General features: G+C 39.3%; 1 protein-coding gene across 1 annotated transcript in view; it reads right to left on the reverse strand.

Moving 5' to 3' along the window:
- zdhhc5a (zDHHC palmitoyltransferase 5a) overlaps nucleotides 1-16,889 on the reverse strand; it is a 44,348-nt gene that overhangs the window by 12,241 nt on the left and 15,218 nt on the right. The window contains 7 exon segments of the mRNA XM_020625513.1: nucleotides 1,492-1,601; nucleotides 1,722-1,830; nucleotides 7,251-7,377; nucleotides 9,644-9,735; nucleotides 9,836-9,938; nucleotides 10,938-11,110; nucleotides 14,915-15,072. Of these exon segments, the coding sequence (XP_020481169.1) occupies nucleotides 1,492-1,601; nucleotides 1,722-1,830; nucleotides 7,251-7,377; nucleotides 9,644-9,735; nucleotides 9,836-9,938; nucleotides 10,938-11,110; nucleotides 14,915-15,072 (872 nt within the window).

Raw genomic sequence — 16,889 nt, forward strand, 5'->3', positions numbered from 1 at the left:
CTGTGTTTATGTATAAAGCCAGGAACAATTTATTACCTGGTGGAATTCAAAAACTATTTAATGAAAGGGAAGGGGGATACAATTTAAGGGGTCAGTTAAATTTAAAAATTCATGCTATACGTACAACCAAAAAAGATTTTGTATTTCCATAAGTGGGGTAAAACTATGGAATAACTTAAGTGTGGACATAAAAAATAGTAATAGAATTGACGAGTTTAAACATAAATATAAAGGTATGTGTCAGTCAAGATATATGCAAGAACAGGCTCAATGATTAATTAGATGGAACATTGTGGGTGTGGTGTATGAATGTTAATACTTTGTAATAATTCTTTAGTATATTTTGTGTGGTGTAGACGATAATTATTTAAGAATGTAATTATGTAAGAATGTTAACGCTGTTATAATTCTTTAGTATATTACTTGTGCGATGTAGAAGAGAATTATCTATGTAGAGATACTGCTTGCAAACCAATTGTGGGGGTTGATGTTTCTGAGCGATGTTTCCTTGACTCGTGTACCTTTGCGTGTCCAAAAGAATACTTCCGTCACTCTGACTTGAATATTACATAGTTATTTATTCCACCGTTTACAAGAACGTTCAACGTTTACTTTCTTTGAACAGCAAAAACACTATGGTCCGAAAACTGTGTGGCTCGTTCCTTCTCTGCTTCCCCTCACTGTCTACTTTTTGTCTAGGTCCGAGCCTTACGTTCTTAAAGAGCCAGTAACATGAATATGACAACAACAGAAAGTTACCATAACCGTGAGTTAAACATTAATAAGGAAATGAATTTAACTGACATTGCCTATCTCGTCAAATGATATGGACTATTCCCTTATACTCACAATGAGTTTTACATAATGCAAGATATATAATTAAATGAACATATTAAATGAACATATAATCACAATTTGGCTCCCACATACCGGCCCCCAATTGTGCTCTTAATTAGAGACAATTACCAAATTATTCTATATGGAGCCAACAAACCCAAGTCCTCACAAACAATACTGTTCTTTACTGTCTTGGATATGTGTAAAATTATGTGAGTTGACAAATCAACTGTCTTTAAATGCTTGAAAGAATAAATCAAATCAAATCAAATCAAATATATTCAAGCAATATTTCACCCATGTCTAGAGCCAACAAAAAGGAACAGGAAACAGAGTTACAAGTATAGATAAGAAGGAAAAATGCTTTCAGAACAAATCACTTACTGATACTGATCAACAGAAAGCCACTGAGAAACCAAGATGGCCGACAGGAAATCAAAAGGAAGCAAAAACAAAAACTCAAGATGCATTAGATTGAAATTAAAAAGACAGAAGAGAGAGAGACAGGGACAAATGTGTAAAAACCATTCTCTTTTCACACACACACACCACATCCTCAGTGTACTGTGAAGAGACTGCCTGAACAGTGATTTTTTGTGTGTGTGTGTGTTATTTCACCCGGTTGTCTCTTGTGTGTGTTTGTGTGTGTATTACCTGATTGGCATATGCATGTGTGAGCGCTGTATGGTTCTTGCCCGGGCTGTAGGTGGGCCTGTATTTGTACATGGTGGGGGTGGGTGGAGCGTTGTTCAGCAGACTGCACTCTACAGCAGAGTGGGAAGAGAAAGAATCAAAAACACACCAGTTTACAATGAACCTGGAATCAGATCAGCATTTCATTTCTACAAGACATAGCTCATGTGCAGATGGCCGGAGAGCTTTACCTTCTGTGTTTCCTCTGCTGATTCCAGGGTAACGCAGCTCTGGTTTAGGAGGAGGAGGAGGCTCAGCGTCACATGACTGGCTCTCCATCATCTCCAGACTGGACTTGGACTGGAAAAAGGAAAGAAGACAGATTAAAAAAAAAAAATCAGAGACAGAAAGTCAAATCTGATTCAGCTGACTGAAATAATCACACTGTCACACTGGTGTTTTCATTGCTTCATAATGTGACGTACGTGCGTACAGACCAGTGACGGGAATACCTGAATGGGTGGAGAAGCATAATGAATACACTTCCAGACATGAACATGATGTAAATCATAAGTTGTGTCCATCATGGTCACCAGGCCTCAATCCAAACAAGCCTACTACTGGATGATCTCCACTGTTAGTGTTCAGTCTTAAATCAGATGTAGCAGACTAGAGTGCAGCGAACTCTGGCTGCGAGTGCTGGCCTCAGGCCAGTACATCAGAGAACTGTGCTGACACTGAGCTGACAGAGACCAGCATGTGTGTTAGGTGTGTGAGTGCTAATAGTTTTATTACCACAGACACACCATTTCATGTAGGGCTGCACCTAAGATCTATTTTAATAATCAATTAAAAAAAATGCAGCAGTTTTCCATATTATGAAAACAAAAATGCATTAATTTAAACAATGCTTTTGCACTGTTTCTATGCAGTGGATAATTAAACAAAAATATTTGTGCAAGAATACAGCACAATAGGTCCTCACACTATTAAACACACTAAAATGTTTTAAAATAATTTATATGTTCAAAAACATTCCATACTACTGTTAATTGCCAGTACAAACATGACTGCTACTGCTGATGGTTAAAAGTAGAAGAATGCCTAAATAATCCTCAACATACAGGCTATGTACTCTGCATTGTCCAAATTACCTTGCATGTGTGTCATAAAAGTTCCTAAACACACCTATATAACTTAGGTTTGCTTACTGTAAATAACTAAAATGCTTGGTTGCTCACCTGTTTTGTGCTACACAAATGAAAACACAATAAGAACCCATTATTGGCAGCCTACATAACCTACAGTTATGTTTCTAAATGGATAATTAGCATCATAATATACCATTTACTTCCTACCCTCTGGGAGGTGCTTCAGGAGCCTCCAGACCAAAACCAGCTGACTCAGGAACAGCTTCTTCCCCACAGCCGTCTCTTTACTGAACTCTTTCGCCCGTTGACCCCCCACTGCCTTCCTCTATACCACTACACACACCTCACCCCTTCTCATCTCTCCTCCTGGGACTAATGCAGTACATTTCCGTTACCTGTAACACTGAAGTCATCTGTTAATTTGCACATACTCTACTCACAAGATAGTGCTCCGTTATTCATTTGCACACTGTACTGTACACATGCAGATACTGTATATTTATCTTTGCACTTTTTACATCCATTGACCTGTTCACTCATGTAACTTATCTTCCTATTCTGCACTGTTTCATTCCATTGCACTAGTTTTTATAAGCTTACTGTACATTACCAATTTACTTGTAATTTAAATCCATAGTCATTCCATACTACTGTTAATTGCCAGTACAAACATGACTGCTACTGCTGATGGTTAAAAGTAGAAGAATGCCTAAATAATCCTCAACATACAGGCATTATGCATATATATATACTGTATTTCGTTGCCTTGTACTTGTACATGAGTAATGACAATAAAATTGAATCTAATAAGAACCATAATATACATAACCACACTACTTCACATCAGGTACCTCATACTTTGTTTCATAATTTATTAAATCTTTTTCTCAATGTGTAAAGTTAAGGACTGACTTCAGAGTCCCCCTTCTTCTCTAACTCCAACATGCCTTGTCTTTAGGTGCTAATGCATTAGCATCATGCTCCCATGTCACTACAGATATTTTTTGCATATTTGGCGCCAGACAGTCTTCTGATTGTAAAGTAAAGTGCTCCAAACCTTAAGAGGACTTTGTTCATCCACTTTTCTCAGCTGTAACCCTGCTCACTGCTATCCACCACTTCCACTATTTTTCAAATACCACACTGACTTAGTCATCCAGTTGTTGGCCCAGACATCTCACACAGCTATGCAACGAAGAACAACTAAATGACAATTAAAATCATTCCCAACTATTTTTATTACAGATCTTATTGATTAGTTGATGCAGCCCTAATTTGATGTTTGTTTACTACACCTGCTCTCTGTCAAGCTCTGTTAACCATTTACTGTAACTAGTCATGGACATGATAGAAGAGTAAAGAGAAAATGATGCACATGGGAAAGAAAAATGACTGACTAGTTTTATTTTTGTGGAAGTAACAGACAACATTTCAAATACAGATGAGTTTCCTCAGGTAAATATGAACACCTGTATTTCATAGTTACTGTAAGTTGCCCATTTTTGTAACCTTACTGTCGCCATCTGATTGCAAAGACCTGAACATGGTGCACTCACCTGAGTTTTAAAACACTTTGTAGTTACTTTTAGACATACTGTTACAGACATGGTCCAGTCAGATCTAATTTGCTGACTTAGCTGTCAAATCTTAGTATCCTATATGATAAAACAAGCAAAAAATACAATTTAAAAATAACTTTACTTGCTGATTTACTTGAATAGAGCACACTATTTATTTAATAATCACATGCAAACTGTGTGATAACACTGGAGAGATACAGACTAGGAATGCTGTCCTGGTGCATGTGTCACAGATTATGTAATAAGGAGATGATGACATGACAGTTCATCCCAAAATCTCAGCTACCAATACGCAGTTAAATGTGCCAAAAGTTGTGGAGCTTTAATATGCAGGTGCAGTGTTCATGCAATTGTGGTTTTTAACTTATCACTTGGCCCCACAGTAGGCATTATGACAACTGACTCCATCCTCTAGTCCTAACCTACAGCACCTTATGACTGAATGCTTTTAACTCCAACTGTCACCCAAGCAAAGAGTAAACACTTGGTGGCCTTACCCATCCATATGTACGCTGTATTTGCTTAGGTTGAGCTGCTGAGGTGCCACTGGCTTGGGTGGCAGTGTCATCTGAATGCCACAGCCTGCTCAGCAGTCCAGTTACTGTCCATTCCTACTGTATCTCGCTCCACTAGTCCTACTGGTAGTTACTAGTTATATCAGACAACGATGACTCTGACACTGTGCACCTTTACAGGGTTGTTGAATGTTGCCCTCTGTCAAACAAACAGCGGATACTTGACAGCATGTTCTCGCCTTGTATCCGCTTAGGTTCAGCTACAGACAGCCCAGCTATCTGTAATAAATTCCCAATAAAATACATTTAAGTTTGTGGTTGTAACAGGACAAAATGTGGACAAGTTCAAGGGTATGAATACTTTTGCAAGGCACTGTAACTACTGTTTCATTGGGCCTTAGAATGTCCCAGAACCACCCTTACTAGCAAAAACACCCTCAACACAACTCTTTATGATTAATCACCTTTATTTGGCCAAATATGTTACACACAAGGAATTTGTTTCTTGCACAGAACCGAGGCAGCCATTTGTGACACCAACTCACACCGATGGCTCGATTAGTTAAGTTTCATTATCACCACCTACAAGCATGCTAACTGACCACAACCAGCTAGCTCCAAGTCAAGCTACACAGCATGATGCATCCACCAGCAGCATGCTGCTCAGAGCCCACTAAGCAACAGCCATGAAGTCCCCCTTAGCTAGCACAACTGACCATATATGAGTCATGGTCAAAAATATTGGCACCCCTGCATTCCCATCTGATAACTCACCACTTCTCACAGAAAATTGTTGCAATCACAAAGTCTGTTATTCTCATGTTTATTTCTTTTGTTTGCATTGGAACAACAAAAAAAAGCTGAGTAAAAAGCCAAATCTGAATCATTCCACACAGAACTCCAAAAATGGAATTTGGAATGAAAAACAGAATTAGACACCTTTTCAAATAACCAGAAACGGTTGTATTTCCAGCATGTGATGTGCCTTTAATTTGTAATGAAACTCCCCTGTAGCAACCAACAGGTGCTGGCAACATAGAAATCACACTGGCAACCAGTTAAAATGGAGAAGCTGACTCAACCTTTGTGTCATGTGGACCACACTGAGCACAGAGAAAAGAATTGTCTGAGGATTTGAGAAGCACAGTAGTGGAAAAACATGGGCTTGTAGCCATGAGACTGTCCATATACAGAGATCTAGCTGTTCCTGTGTCCACTGTGCACAACATTGTCAAGAGGTTTACATGGTGCTGTAGCTAATCTCCCTGGATGTGAACAAAAGAGGAAAACGGATGACAGACTGCATCAAAGGTTTGTTCGAATGGTGGATAAAGAACCACAATCAACTTCCAGACAAATTCAAGCTGACCTGCAGGCACAGGGTGCAACAGTGTCAGCATCAGATGTCATGGGTCTTACAGCAGGACAATGACCCAAAGCAGACTTCAAAAAACACCAGAAATGGTTTCAGACAATGAGCTGGAGAGTTCTGAAGTGGCCAGCAATGAGTCCAGAGAACCTGTGGAGAGATCTCAGAACATCAGCTGGGAGAAGGAACCCTTCAAATCTGAGAGACCTGGAGCAGTTGGCAAAAGAGTGGTCCAAAATGCCAGTAGAGAGGTGGAAGAAACTCACTGATGGCTACAGAAGAGACTGATTTCACTTATTCTGTCCACAAAGTGTGCTACCAAATGTTGAGGGTGTCAATAATTCTGTCCAATTCATTTTTGGAGCTCTATGTGGAACAGATCAGATTTGACTTTTTTGTTTAACTCTGTTTTTTTGTGTTGTTCCACTGCAAACACATGAAATGAACAAAAGAATACCTAAGAATTATTGATTACAACAATTTTCTGGAAGAATTGGTGTGTTATCTGAGAGAAATGCAGGAGTGGCAATATTTTTGGCCATGACTGTACAGGTCCATGCTCACTCTCTGAAAGCAGTTTTTGGTCTTCCTTTTATTTGTAACCAATATGTATTAATCCATTGTGTTTCTTCACCAATGCAGCACAGCACTTTCTATAAAATCAGACAATGAAACAAGTGTTATTATAATTACTGAAAATATTTCACTGAATTTAATCATTTTTGGAGCGAGTAATGAAAAATTTACTGAGATCCTGCTGAGACTGAGTAATTTACATAACACTGAGTCCCAATATCTGGGTACAATGAACAAACAAATCATGTGAACCCTGCCTTGTGTTTCTGTATCTGGAGCTGAAGCATCACAGACTGTCTGGGCTAATGTGGCTCTGTTGCGTTTGCTGATGTGACCTTACAGGATTTCTGGCTATTGAATTTCAAACAGCTTTACAACCTCCTGTTGCCATCTGGCCTTGCATATTGTATATGCAAACATATCAAGTGCAGACATGAATGAGAGGCACAGCACCCTTATACAACACTTGTTTACCAGCAGGACAAAGCTATTGTTTTGTCTTTAACTAGTCTGTAAACAGCAAGAAAACAACACAGCAGTGTTTATGGCACTTTAGTAACGTCGTGAGTTCCCGTCCTACTGTTCTTACCCGGTGTAGGTCTCCCTGTATGCCATTGTCCAGGATCTTTGCAGCTAACTGGGCCTCTGTTAGCTGTGGCCGCAAAAAAGGAGGCTGCACGCACACACTCTGCACACACTTCTTCCTGCCCAGATACCTACAGAGCAGCACAAAAACAGTGAGTGTCCTAAGTAAAACACAACACAAGCACACTGCTGCTACAACAGTTTGCAGTTTTCAAATATCAAAGACTTAAATATTCCCCTGCAGACACTGTTTAAGACATTTAACCCTATGAAAACATTTGTATCATATTTGCTACACGTGTTTTAGAGCAAATAAAAATCGCCAAAAATGCCCCATGTATCAAATGTGATACAAATAAATAAATAAATAAACAAAATATGGCACATTTATTTCTATATGCCTGGACTGTCTGTCTATGCATAAATGGCAAATAAAAATCTTGAATCTTGAATTTTCTTTTGGATTTTGTTAAAAGGTTTAATAAACATCTCAGTTCCCAAAAATTTGAATCTCCTGGCTATTTTTTGATGTATCAGGCTTTATGGGGTTAAAAAAAAAAGAATATGCTTGGAATAATACAAGTGTATGTTCACCTTTACCCCTTCTCCCTGGTCAAACATTTCATTATCCATGTTTATGCAATGGAAAGTTAAGCTCAGAAGTACACAGCAAGTGCAACACGTATGCAAGTAAGTGCCTTATGATGTTGGTATACTATTAACTTTGGTTTGATCCATCTTTTCTCTGTACTGTGCGTTTTTCATCGAGTAACACAAACTAAATATTTTGGACCTTTTTCTGTATAACGATTGTTATTTATTATGGTGAAGTTTTGTATTATCTTGAATAAGTATATTATGGATTTAAAATGTGTATGTTATGTGACTGGCAACTGAGCAATCTCTAATGAGTCATGAGAACCTTTAAAACACACACCTGTTACAGATTCTGAGATGAGTGAGCCAGAAGAAGCTGCAATCCAAAGCACACTGCTCACAATCATGTCAGCAAATTAACCGTTTAAATATATCTGGATGTGTGCTTTGGAATTTTATATTTCTATTGACTGAAAAGTCCAATGGACTTTATTTACTAATATGCATGTAGAAATGCTCTGACACTGCACACAAAATAAGTGTGCATGCAAAGTTGCCATCAGATTCATGAAAAATATAGCCCATGATTTTCCCCCCTACCACCATGCAAACATTTGTAAATTAGAATCATTCTAAAATGATGGGTGTGTGCCCATAATGTACAATTAACATACTGCCACACCACCATTTCCTCCATATAAAAAAATATGTTTGCCTAGAGGTGTCTTGTGGTGAAGCTGCAAGAGAGGAACAGGAGAGGACTTGGACCTGAGGGGTATCAGGTAAGAGCAGTATGTCCGATGATGCCATTCCAGGGAACTGCATAGCTGCAGGCAAACCTGCCTTTGCAGTCGGGACTGGCTGACAGCCTATTCATCACTCTCTTCAAACACGTTCTGTCGGTCTCTGAAAACAGGCCCTCTCCTGAAGGCAAGGCTAGATATGCCATCTTAGCAGTTGCTTGAAAGTATATAGCCTTCATGGTTTTTAATAGGCTAGAGCATACTGGCTACTAGTTAACACCAGCTACATATGCACAACTTCATGGCACAAGAGATTGGTGGGCCAAATCAATAAAAACCAACATCATTACATTTCAATATGGATATGAATCCACACACACACACACACACACACTTGTAAACTAGGATTGAGACACTAGGACTAGGACAGTTGAATATTTTTAATTAGGACAGTAACTCATGAGGTTGAAAGGGTGTTAATGGTTATTTAATAGGCTACATTTGGCCAATGAATTAGCAAATTCATGATTTAAGCTTTTAAATATTAATTTTATATTTAATTAGAGTTCACCATTATGTTTTTCTTAAATTAATGTTGTTTTAATATGCCATGCATTTAGTTAAAAGGTGTGTGTTTGCATGTTCTAAGACAGCAGAGCCTTCACCATTTGTATGTTTGCATGTTCTGATGCAGTTCTAAAATTGTTCGCAAAGTACAACCAAATTTATGTAAGAAAATATTGATAAATCCTGGATTTGTGCCTAAACTGTTCATACGCACAGTTTACGCACTGTTTGTGAATAAGGCCCGTGGTCAAGAGTTTATGCACTGGAGGCTGCAGGATTCTACATCACACCCACAATTAGCTCCCCAACAGGTTGTAATGTCATACATCACTTCTGGTGTCTTACTCTGCACATCATTCTGCACAGTGAAGCTCAAACATCCAGGTCCAGTATACAGCATATACTGAGGAAGTCATGGGGTAATGTTATGCTTCTCTATGCTGACTAGAGAGCAGCTGTAAAGTAAAAAGAACAAAACTTAAAAATACACCTTGGTGCCTGTGAGCTGCATAGAACATGAGAGACATTCCTCCAACAGCCATTGGTGAAAGGGTTAACACCTCCTCTGAACTTTCCTGTTACCTGGAGAAGGAAAGACAATGCACCATGTTCAAAATTTCACAACTTTAGGACTTTCAGCAACATGTTTTCATGTCACTGGTGCACACATACTATTTTGTACCTGCTCATTGGTAGTCCTGCCTCTGGCCACAAGCACTATGTGGAAACCAGTGAGGCCAGCAACAGGGATGAAGAACAGGCCTGCAACACACATTACAGCCAGCCTGAGAGCACAGGGGTCAAGGAATATGTTAAGAGACCAGATTCAACAGATGACTGAAGGCCTATAGAAGGCACATTCACATTTTTTTAGACATCATGGCAATGTGCGCATTAGGTTTTGATATTTCTTGTGTATTAATGGACAGCTTGGCCCGGTGGTGGTGTCAGATGCATCATCAAAATTATTACAATTTGGGGCATCCAGTTGTCTAAAGGTTACAGTGCATAACACATAACCACAACATGCACAGTTTGATAGCTACCTGGGGGAACTTTGTTGTATGTCCTACCCCTTTCTCAACTGGTAAATTAAGGCTAAATGGAAAATGAATAAATAACCACAGGGCATCATGGAAATCTTGCTCTGGGCCAATCAAGACCTATTTACAAATTATTTCAATGCTTTGATCTCTGAACAGTGTATACAGGTGCACCTCAATAAATTAGAATATCGTGGAAAAGTCCATTTATTTCGGTAATTCAACTCAAATTACTGAATGAGAGACCAAAAAGCCTCTTGTTAAATGTGAGCAAAATCATCACAATTAAAAGACCCAACGGCTTAAACTACTTCAGTCTGTGTGTACTGAATTTATATAATAAACGAATTTCACTATTTGAGTTGAATTACCGAAATAAATGGACTTTTCCATGATATTCTAATTTATTGAGGAGCACCTGTATATAATTTTTTATTTTAGTTTTTTTATTTTACATTTTCCTCAAAGTTTCAGCCTTTTTAGCACAGATGTCTCTCCGGACTACTAAACAACTGTTTAAGCCAGTTGGGCATTTCTTAAGCCTGAAAAAACTCAAGTTTCAATATTCACCTTTGTATGTGTGAGGAAAACTCTCACACAGCCCACTCCAATAAATCGTCACAACATTTTATACATTAATGACAAAAACATTTTGATTTGCTGAAGCCAAATAGGATCTCCAGACACTGGACAGCGCGGCCATCCAAAACAGACTATACAAAAACACATGGGAAAGGATACGTGACAATAGCGTGCAGGCGGTCAATGTTCTGCCGATGGTACAGGATGAAGAGCAGGCCGAAGCCAAAGATGGCCATGATGTGAGCCGTCAGAGACAACAGGAAGAGGAAGAAGTAGCGGTAGTTCCTCCTGCCAATGCAGTTGTTCACCCACGGACAATGGTGGTCAAAGTCCTGCATTATGATGGTCAGAAGACACTGTGGTAAGAAAACTAGTCCAGGGATGGTATGTGTCTGTAGTTATCAGAATGTGTCCTTTACATCCTGATACAGACGGTCCAATTTATGTTGACAATACACACTGTGTGAAGTGACAGGATAACAGGAGAAACGGATAGTGATTTTGTTTTGATCTCTGCTGACCCCTGTAAACATATTTGCTGTTTTTTTGAATGTGTACTACCACATGAGCCATAGTCTGCAGTCAGGTCACCACAGGACTTTTAATGAGTCTCAGCTAATTCAGGAATAAGGAGCAGTGAGTCAGCCACAGTGATGTCTTCCAGCTGCCATCAAAACTAGCTGGAGCTGGAGACCACAATTGCATTCAAGTATTGATTGACAATACCAGAAACTGGCCTTCACTGATTATTTAGAGGAGCAAGTCTCACTTAAAAACATTAGAAGGCACACTTAACTTTGGCTTGCCGGGAAGTTACTCCGTTTAGTAAAACATTTGTAACAATTTATTAAATAATATTTAACTGACATGATCTTATGCCAGCATCATTTTAACCAGTGACAGGAATGGTGACTACTGGCTAAAAATGTGAAGCTGCTAGGTGAATGCTTTGTACACTGCTACTCTGTCAATTAGAGACAGAGTCAGAGTTTAGCAAATTCATGTAACCCGTCGACCCAGACATCAGAACGTCAGGGTACTTACATCACACATTTTCACTAGCAAAATGCTTCACTGTATGCTGCTGTGAAGGACAGCAGTGCTGTAACCGAAGCAAGCTGAGGTGGACAGAAAACAATGGACACAGTAAAGAAAACTGATCCATTGCATGTTCATGTGAGCTTGCCTGACATCCACCAGTGCAATTTTAAAGTGGAATTTTCCTACTGCGCCCGGTTTTGTGAATATATTTTCCCTCCTGCTGCTGCACTGTGCCCAGAGGATGTGGAGAAAAATCAGGGCCTGAGCTACTGCATGTCTGGGAATGTTTCTGTACAGCGACCTGCTGTTTTACCTGACCGGGTCTAACCTACAAGCAGCCAGCCAGTGAAGCCCCCCGGGGCTGTGAATGATCAGCTCATCATTGCTGGATTCCTCCGGAGCACAGTACCCGTTTGTTTTGACTGCTTAAGGCCAGTGTGTCTGCCGCATGTGATGTGTTGCTGGATAATGAGCAGATTAACAACCCATGATGTTACTGTTGGCATTGCACTACCTGTTAATTAATTTCACTACCCTGGGACTGGATGTGGTCGTGCGGGGGAAGACATATTGCCCAGCAGTTTACCAACCTTGGAGCTACTTGAAAGGGAGTGATGTTTCCACTACTTGGAAGGGACTTAATGGTAAGTTTAAGAAAAAAAAAAAAAACATGTTACATGTCTGTTAATGCCTCGTTTCTGTAATATTAGAGAGAATTGTTGTAAGGCAGGAGAGGTTACTCTGTCTGCATTATGCCAGTTAAAATATTCTCCTTTACCCTCTTTGTTTAGAGTGTTACACATCTCTTTTCACCGGTACATATACTGTTGTTTACCTATTTATGGAGGAGAAATTCAAATTAATTAATGCTGTTGTGGTTTGTTGTGTTGTCCACTTTTGACGCATCACCAGCAGCTGGTCGTGTGCGCATTCACGAACTATCCTCTCCTTTTTAGGAATCGGCTCTCTGGTTTTATCATTCTGAAATACAGACTATTTAGAGTTATGAGGGGTGTCAAGATAATCTAGAGGTACCCAAGATTAAACATTAAATGGCTGAAAATGAGCAAAACGGGCAGCCATGGGCTCTTCAAAATATATGCAAATCAGTCCTCACCTTAGTATCACCACAGGATGTTTCTTGTTGCTACTGACAGTGAAGCAACAAAGAATCTCCTAAGCTTTGAGGTTTATCGGTAGTTTTAGGGCACAAGGAAATTGCTTGGGATTTGTCTTCACTTGATAGAAGACAGAAACTGTACCACTGCTTAGAGAGGTAATCTCATTTTCTTTTCAGTTTGTCTGACACACTGTTTGCTATGCAGCAAATTCAACAAGTTCAGTTTGATCAGCAGTGCAAGTTATCCCTGAACAAGTACAAAACTACATTTGTTGGTTACTGCTATCCAAAGCCACTTCTTCAGACTGTCCTCCCAAGACTTGGTAGTAGAAGGCAGGTCCATCATCATATAAGGCTGTTTAAAGATGTGTACCCACATCGTTTGCCAAAATTCTCTAAAACACAAAAAAACAAAACAAACAAAACAGGAAGACTCCTGTAGCATCCCACTAATTCTCAAAGTGAAAAGAATAACCAGGACTCATAGCCATAAATCACAAGTATCACATGGCTAGGAGTAGTGTGGATAGCAATCATTCACTCTACACAGTTAGTTACCAATACACAATTAAATGCGTTTAAGAATGGGCGAGCATCAGTACTCAGGTTAAATGGTACTTGACCCATCATTTGGCCCCAGAGATTTCTATCAAGCCATACCACCATAACGTTTCTGAGCCCCATAATAAGGAACACCAGTTTCCAAACCTAACCCATCATAAAATACACATCCAAAGACTTCATAGCTACCATTACAGTATGTGGGCAAAATGCAGGCCATCCTGTTGACTAAGACCCACTAGAAAAGTCAAATCTACACAGTAACCAAAATCAAAAAAGCGTCTCTGCACTCCGAACAATGCCTTAACATTCATTTTTATTCTTTAGCTTTGGTTGTTGCATCCTTGCTGAGAGCACCTTATTTGTACCTTGAGCGCAGTCTTTTCTGAACAATAAATATACTCATGGCAACAGGACAGCCCAGTATCTAAGATGGCTGCCAGTGTTCTGTGTTCAGCCACACTGGTCGTGCCGCCATGAATAGCAGAAGACGCACCATACCGAGTTGCTTTCTAGTCTTCTGTCACTGTACTACTAATATTTATCAGTGACATCAACCAAAAGAAATTTGTGCCAATAGCAGCTCCTCAGAACAAAATAACGTATCAGCAATGCCATGTTAACCTTCTGATTAGTGATTATGGCAAACTTGTGTTGCAATTTTATGTCATCATAATGGGGTGATGCAGTGTGGATTTTTCCAAGTCAAACTGCACTTTTGATTGCATTGTCCTGTAAACACTGAGTGCATTTAATAACAAGAGCAAACATTATGCTCACTGTGATGGATTACTAAGTCAAGTCTCTGAAAATCGATTTTTATAGTACACAAAAGTTAAACTAAACCTGGAACGCATGAAAGACACAAGTACCGTTGTATTTTTATGTGTCTGTGGCGCCAAAATCAAAGTAGATCATCTGCACTAACGCTACCCACAGAGAAAAAGGTCTATGCAGGTCTCAAACTGATCTGAAGGACTGTTAGAGACTAAACAGTTTTTAATGGACTGGTACTAGCTATATATAGGCTGACCATTTCAGTCATTCATTGACTTTAACCTACTGCACTATGGGCATCTTGAAGAGAGTCAGGAGAAAAAGTCTCTACTACAGAAACATCGTGCAGGTGCATAATGCATCTGTGGATGAAGAGGGCCTGTCTAAGCTTTGTCAAAGTCTTCTTGCTACCATCAACAAATGCCAACTCTCCACCAGAAACTACAAAAGGAAAGCTGTTTTAAAAGATGCATTATTTTGCTGGAATATAGTAGTGCTGTCAAAATATTTTTTTAAACTTTAATACAGGCCTACTTTTGGCTAAGTGATGATGGTGCGGGCATGCTCAGAGCCAGTGTGCATGAATAATTTCTTCAAAGATTACATGCGTGTAGCCCACGGATGAGTGTGAGCGCACCTCGACACAGTTGTCACAGACGGAGCAGTGGGAACACCGTGGCGGCCTGTAGAAACGGCAGGTTGAGCACCACTTCATTCTGACCTGGATCCCTCTGATCTCCACTGTCTTGTAGAGGGGAGCCCGGAAGTCGTCCTCCTTGTCTTCGTCCTCCTCAGCTGCAGAGGTGGCAACAGAGGACAGTGTTTGGCATACTTTTTGTTTTACCATCACGCATTAAACCTGTGTGCCACAATGCTTAGCAGTTTACACATTTAGTAATTTTACATACTGCTGCCGAAAATCATGAAACAGCTTGTACATGTGGCAGATTCTTTCTGCAGATTTCTCTCAGTAATCACCCTTAAATTACTCCTCTGGTCAAACCGAAATAAATGTGGGTCAATTAATTAGTCAGTCCCATCAGCCAGTTGTAAATCAGTGAATTCAGCTGCTGTGAGCTTTTTTCAAATATTTTTGTTGGAATAATATGCTCCCAAACGTCTCTTAAACTGTGGATTAGGGCTGTATTCCACTAAGAACTTTGTTAGTCAACTTGGCTATTTGTGTGATTATTCAGCTTTTTTTTATTTTTATTAAAGCTGCATTTTAATTTTCGACTGTTAAGGGTGAAGTGAGAGTCAAGACAAACTCGAGCACTATCCCCTTTCTGCTCCTTTTTGCGCCTCCTGCCCTGTCTTTGAAATTAGATCATATGTGGTCAGGACCGCTGGAGACCGTTGTAGCAGTCAGGTAGCGTAGCAGTCAGGTAGCGCAGCAGTAATAACTGGCTCCAGAAATAATGTATATGGAATATAAGGCCCATAGAGCCTGTGGTTTTCAGTAGCATTGCAACAGAACATCGTCAAATAAAGAGATTTACATTTTAGTGATATGCATACGTATGTCTAACGTTGTTTGTAGCCAATGTATCTGCAGTATTGAAAGCAAATTATATAGGGGAATGTTTTTCACAGTAATATTAATACAGTACTAATGTTCCGGTCACTATCGCATCATGTTCAGCGTAACATATATGGCATACAATATAATAAGGTAACTGAGTTATATGTGAAACAAGAGAAGTTTCATTTTACGCTTTGATAGTTGAACAAACTCTCCACTTTTCTAGTTGTGTTGATGGTGTAAATTTTAACAATTTCTCGCTAAAATGCTACATGTACTGCACTGTTATGCAACGTAAACTGACTGTGTGGCCTGGACTAAAAGCCAGGAAGTTAAAACTTGGTCACAAATGAACAATGACCCCAAGCAGACTTCCAAAGTTGTGGCAAATGGCTTAAAAACAAAAAAGTATTGGAGTGGCCATCACAAAGCCCTGACTTCAATCCAATAGAAAATTTATGGGCAGAAATGAAAACGTGTGTGCAAGCAAGGAGGCCTACAAACCTGACTCAGTTCCACCAGTTCAAGAATGGGTGAAAATTACAGCAACTTAATGTAAGAAACTATATTACTCTAAAGTATTAGAGGATAATAAAAATAACATGAGAGGTACTTGGAATATATTAAATAAATTGATTAGAAACTGCTCCAGCAAGAGTAACTACCCTCAATATTTTATGGATAATGATACCGGTTAATAGATTGGAGGATGTAGTAGATAAGTTTAATAGGTTCTTTGTGAATGTTGGTCCTGGTTTAGCAAGAAACATTTGTACAGATGATACATCCGTCACTATAAAGAATAATACAATCAAAAGGAACATGAGTTCTATGTTTTTGAAGCCCATAGTTGAAAAGGAAATTATAGAGATAGTGAATAAATGTGGCAACAAAACATCTAGTGATAGTGATGGTATCACTACGACAACTGTTAAATGGGCAGCTGAGGGGATATGCAAACCATTAACCCATGTTTTTAACATGTCGTTTCGACTTGGGCAGTTCCCCAATAATATGAAAATAGCAAAGGTTATTCCTCTGTATAAATCTGGTGATAAGCACAACTTCACAAATTATAGACCAGTTTCTC

Source organism: Monopterus albus, unplaced genomic scaffold, assembly GCF_001952655.1.
Source record: "Monopterus albus unplaced genomic scaffold, M_albus_1.0 scaffold356.1, whole genome shotgun sequence".
Lineage (NCBI taxonomy): Eukaryota > Metazoa > Chordata > Actinopteri > Synbranchiformes > Synbranchidae > Monopterus > Monopterus albus.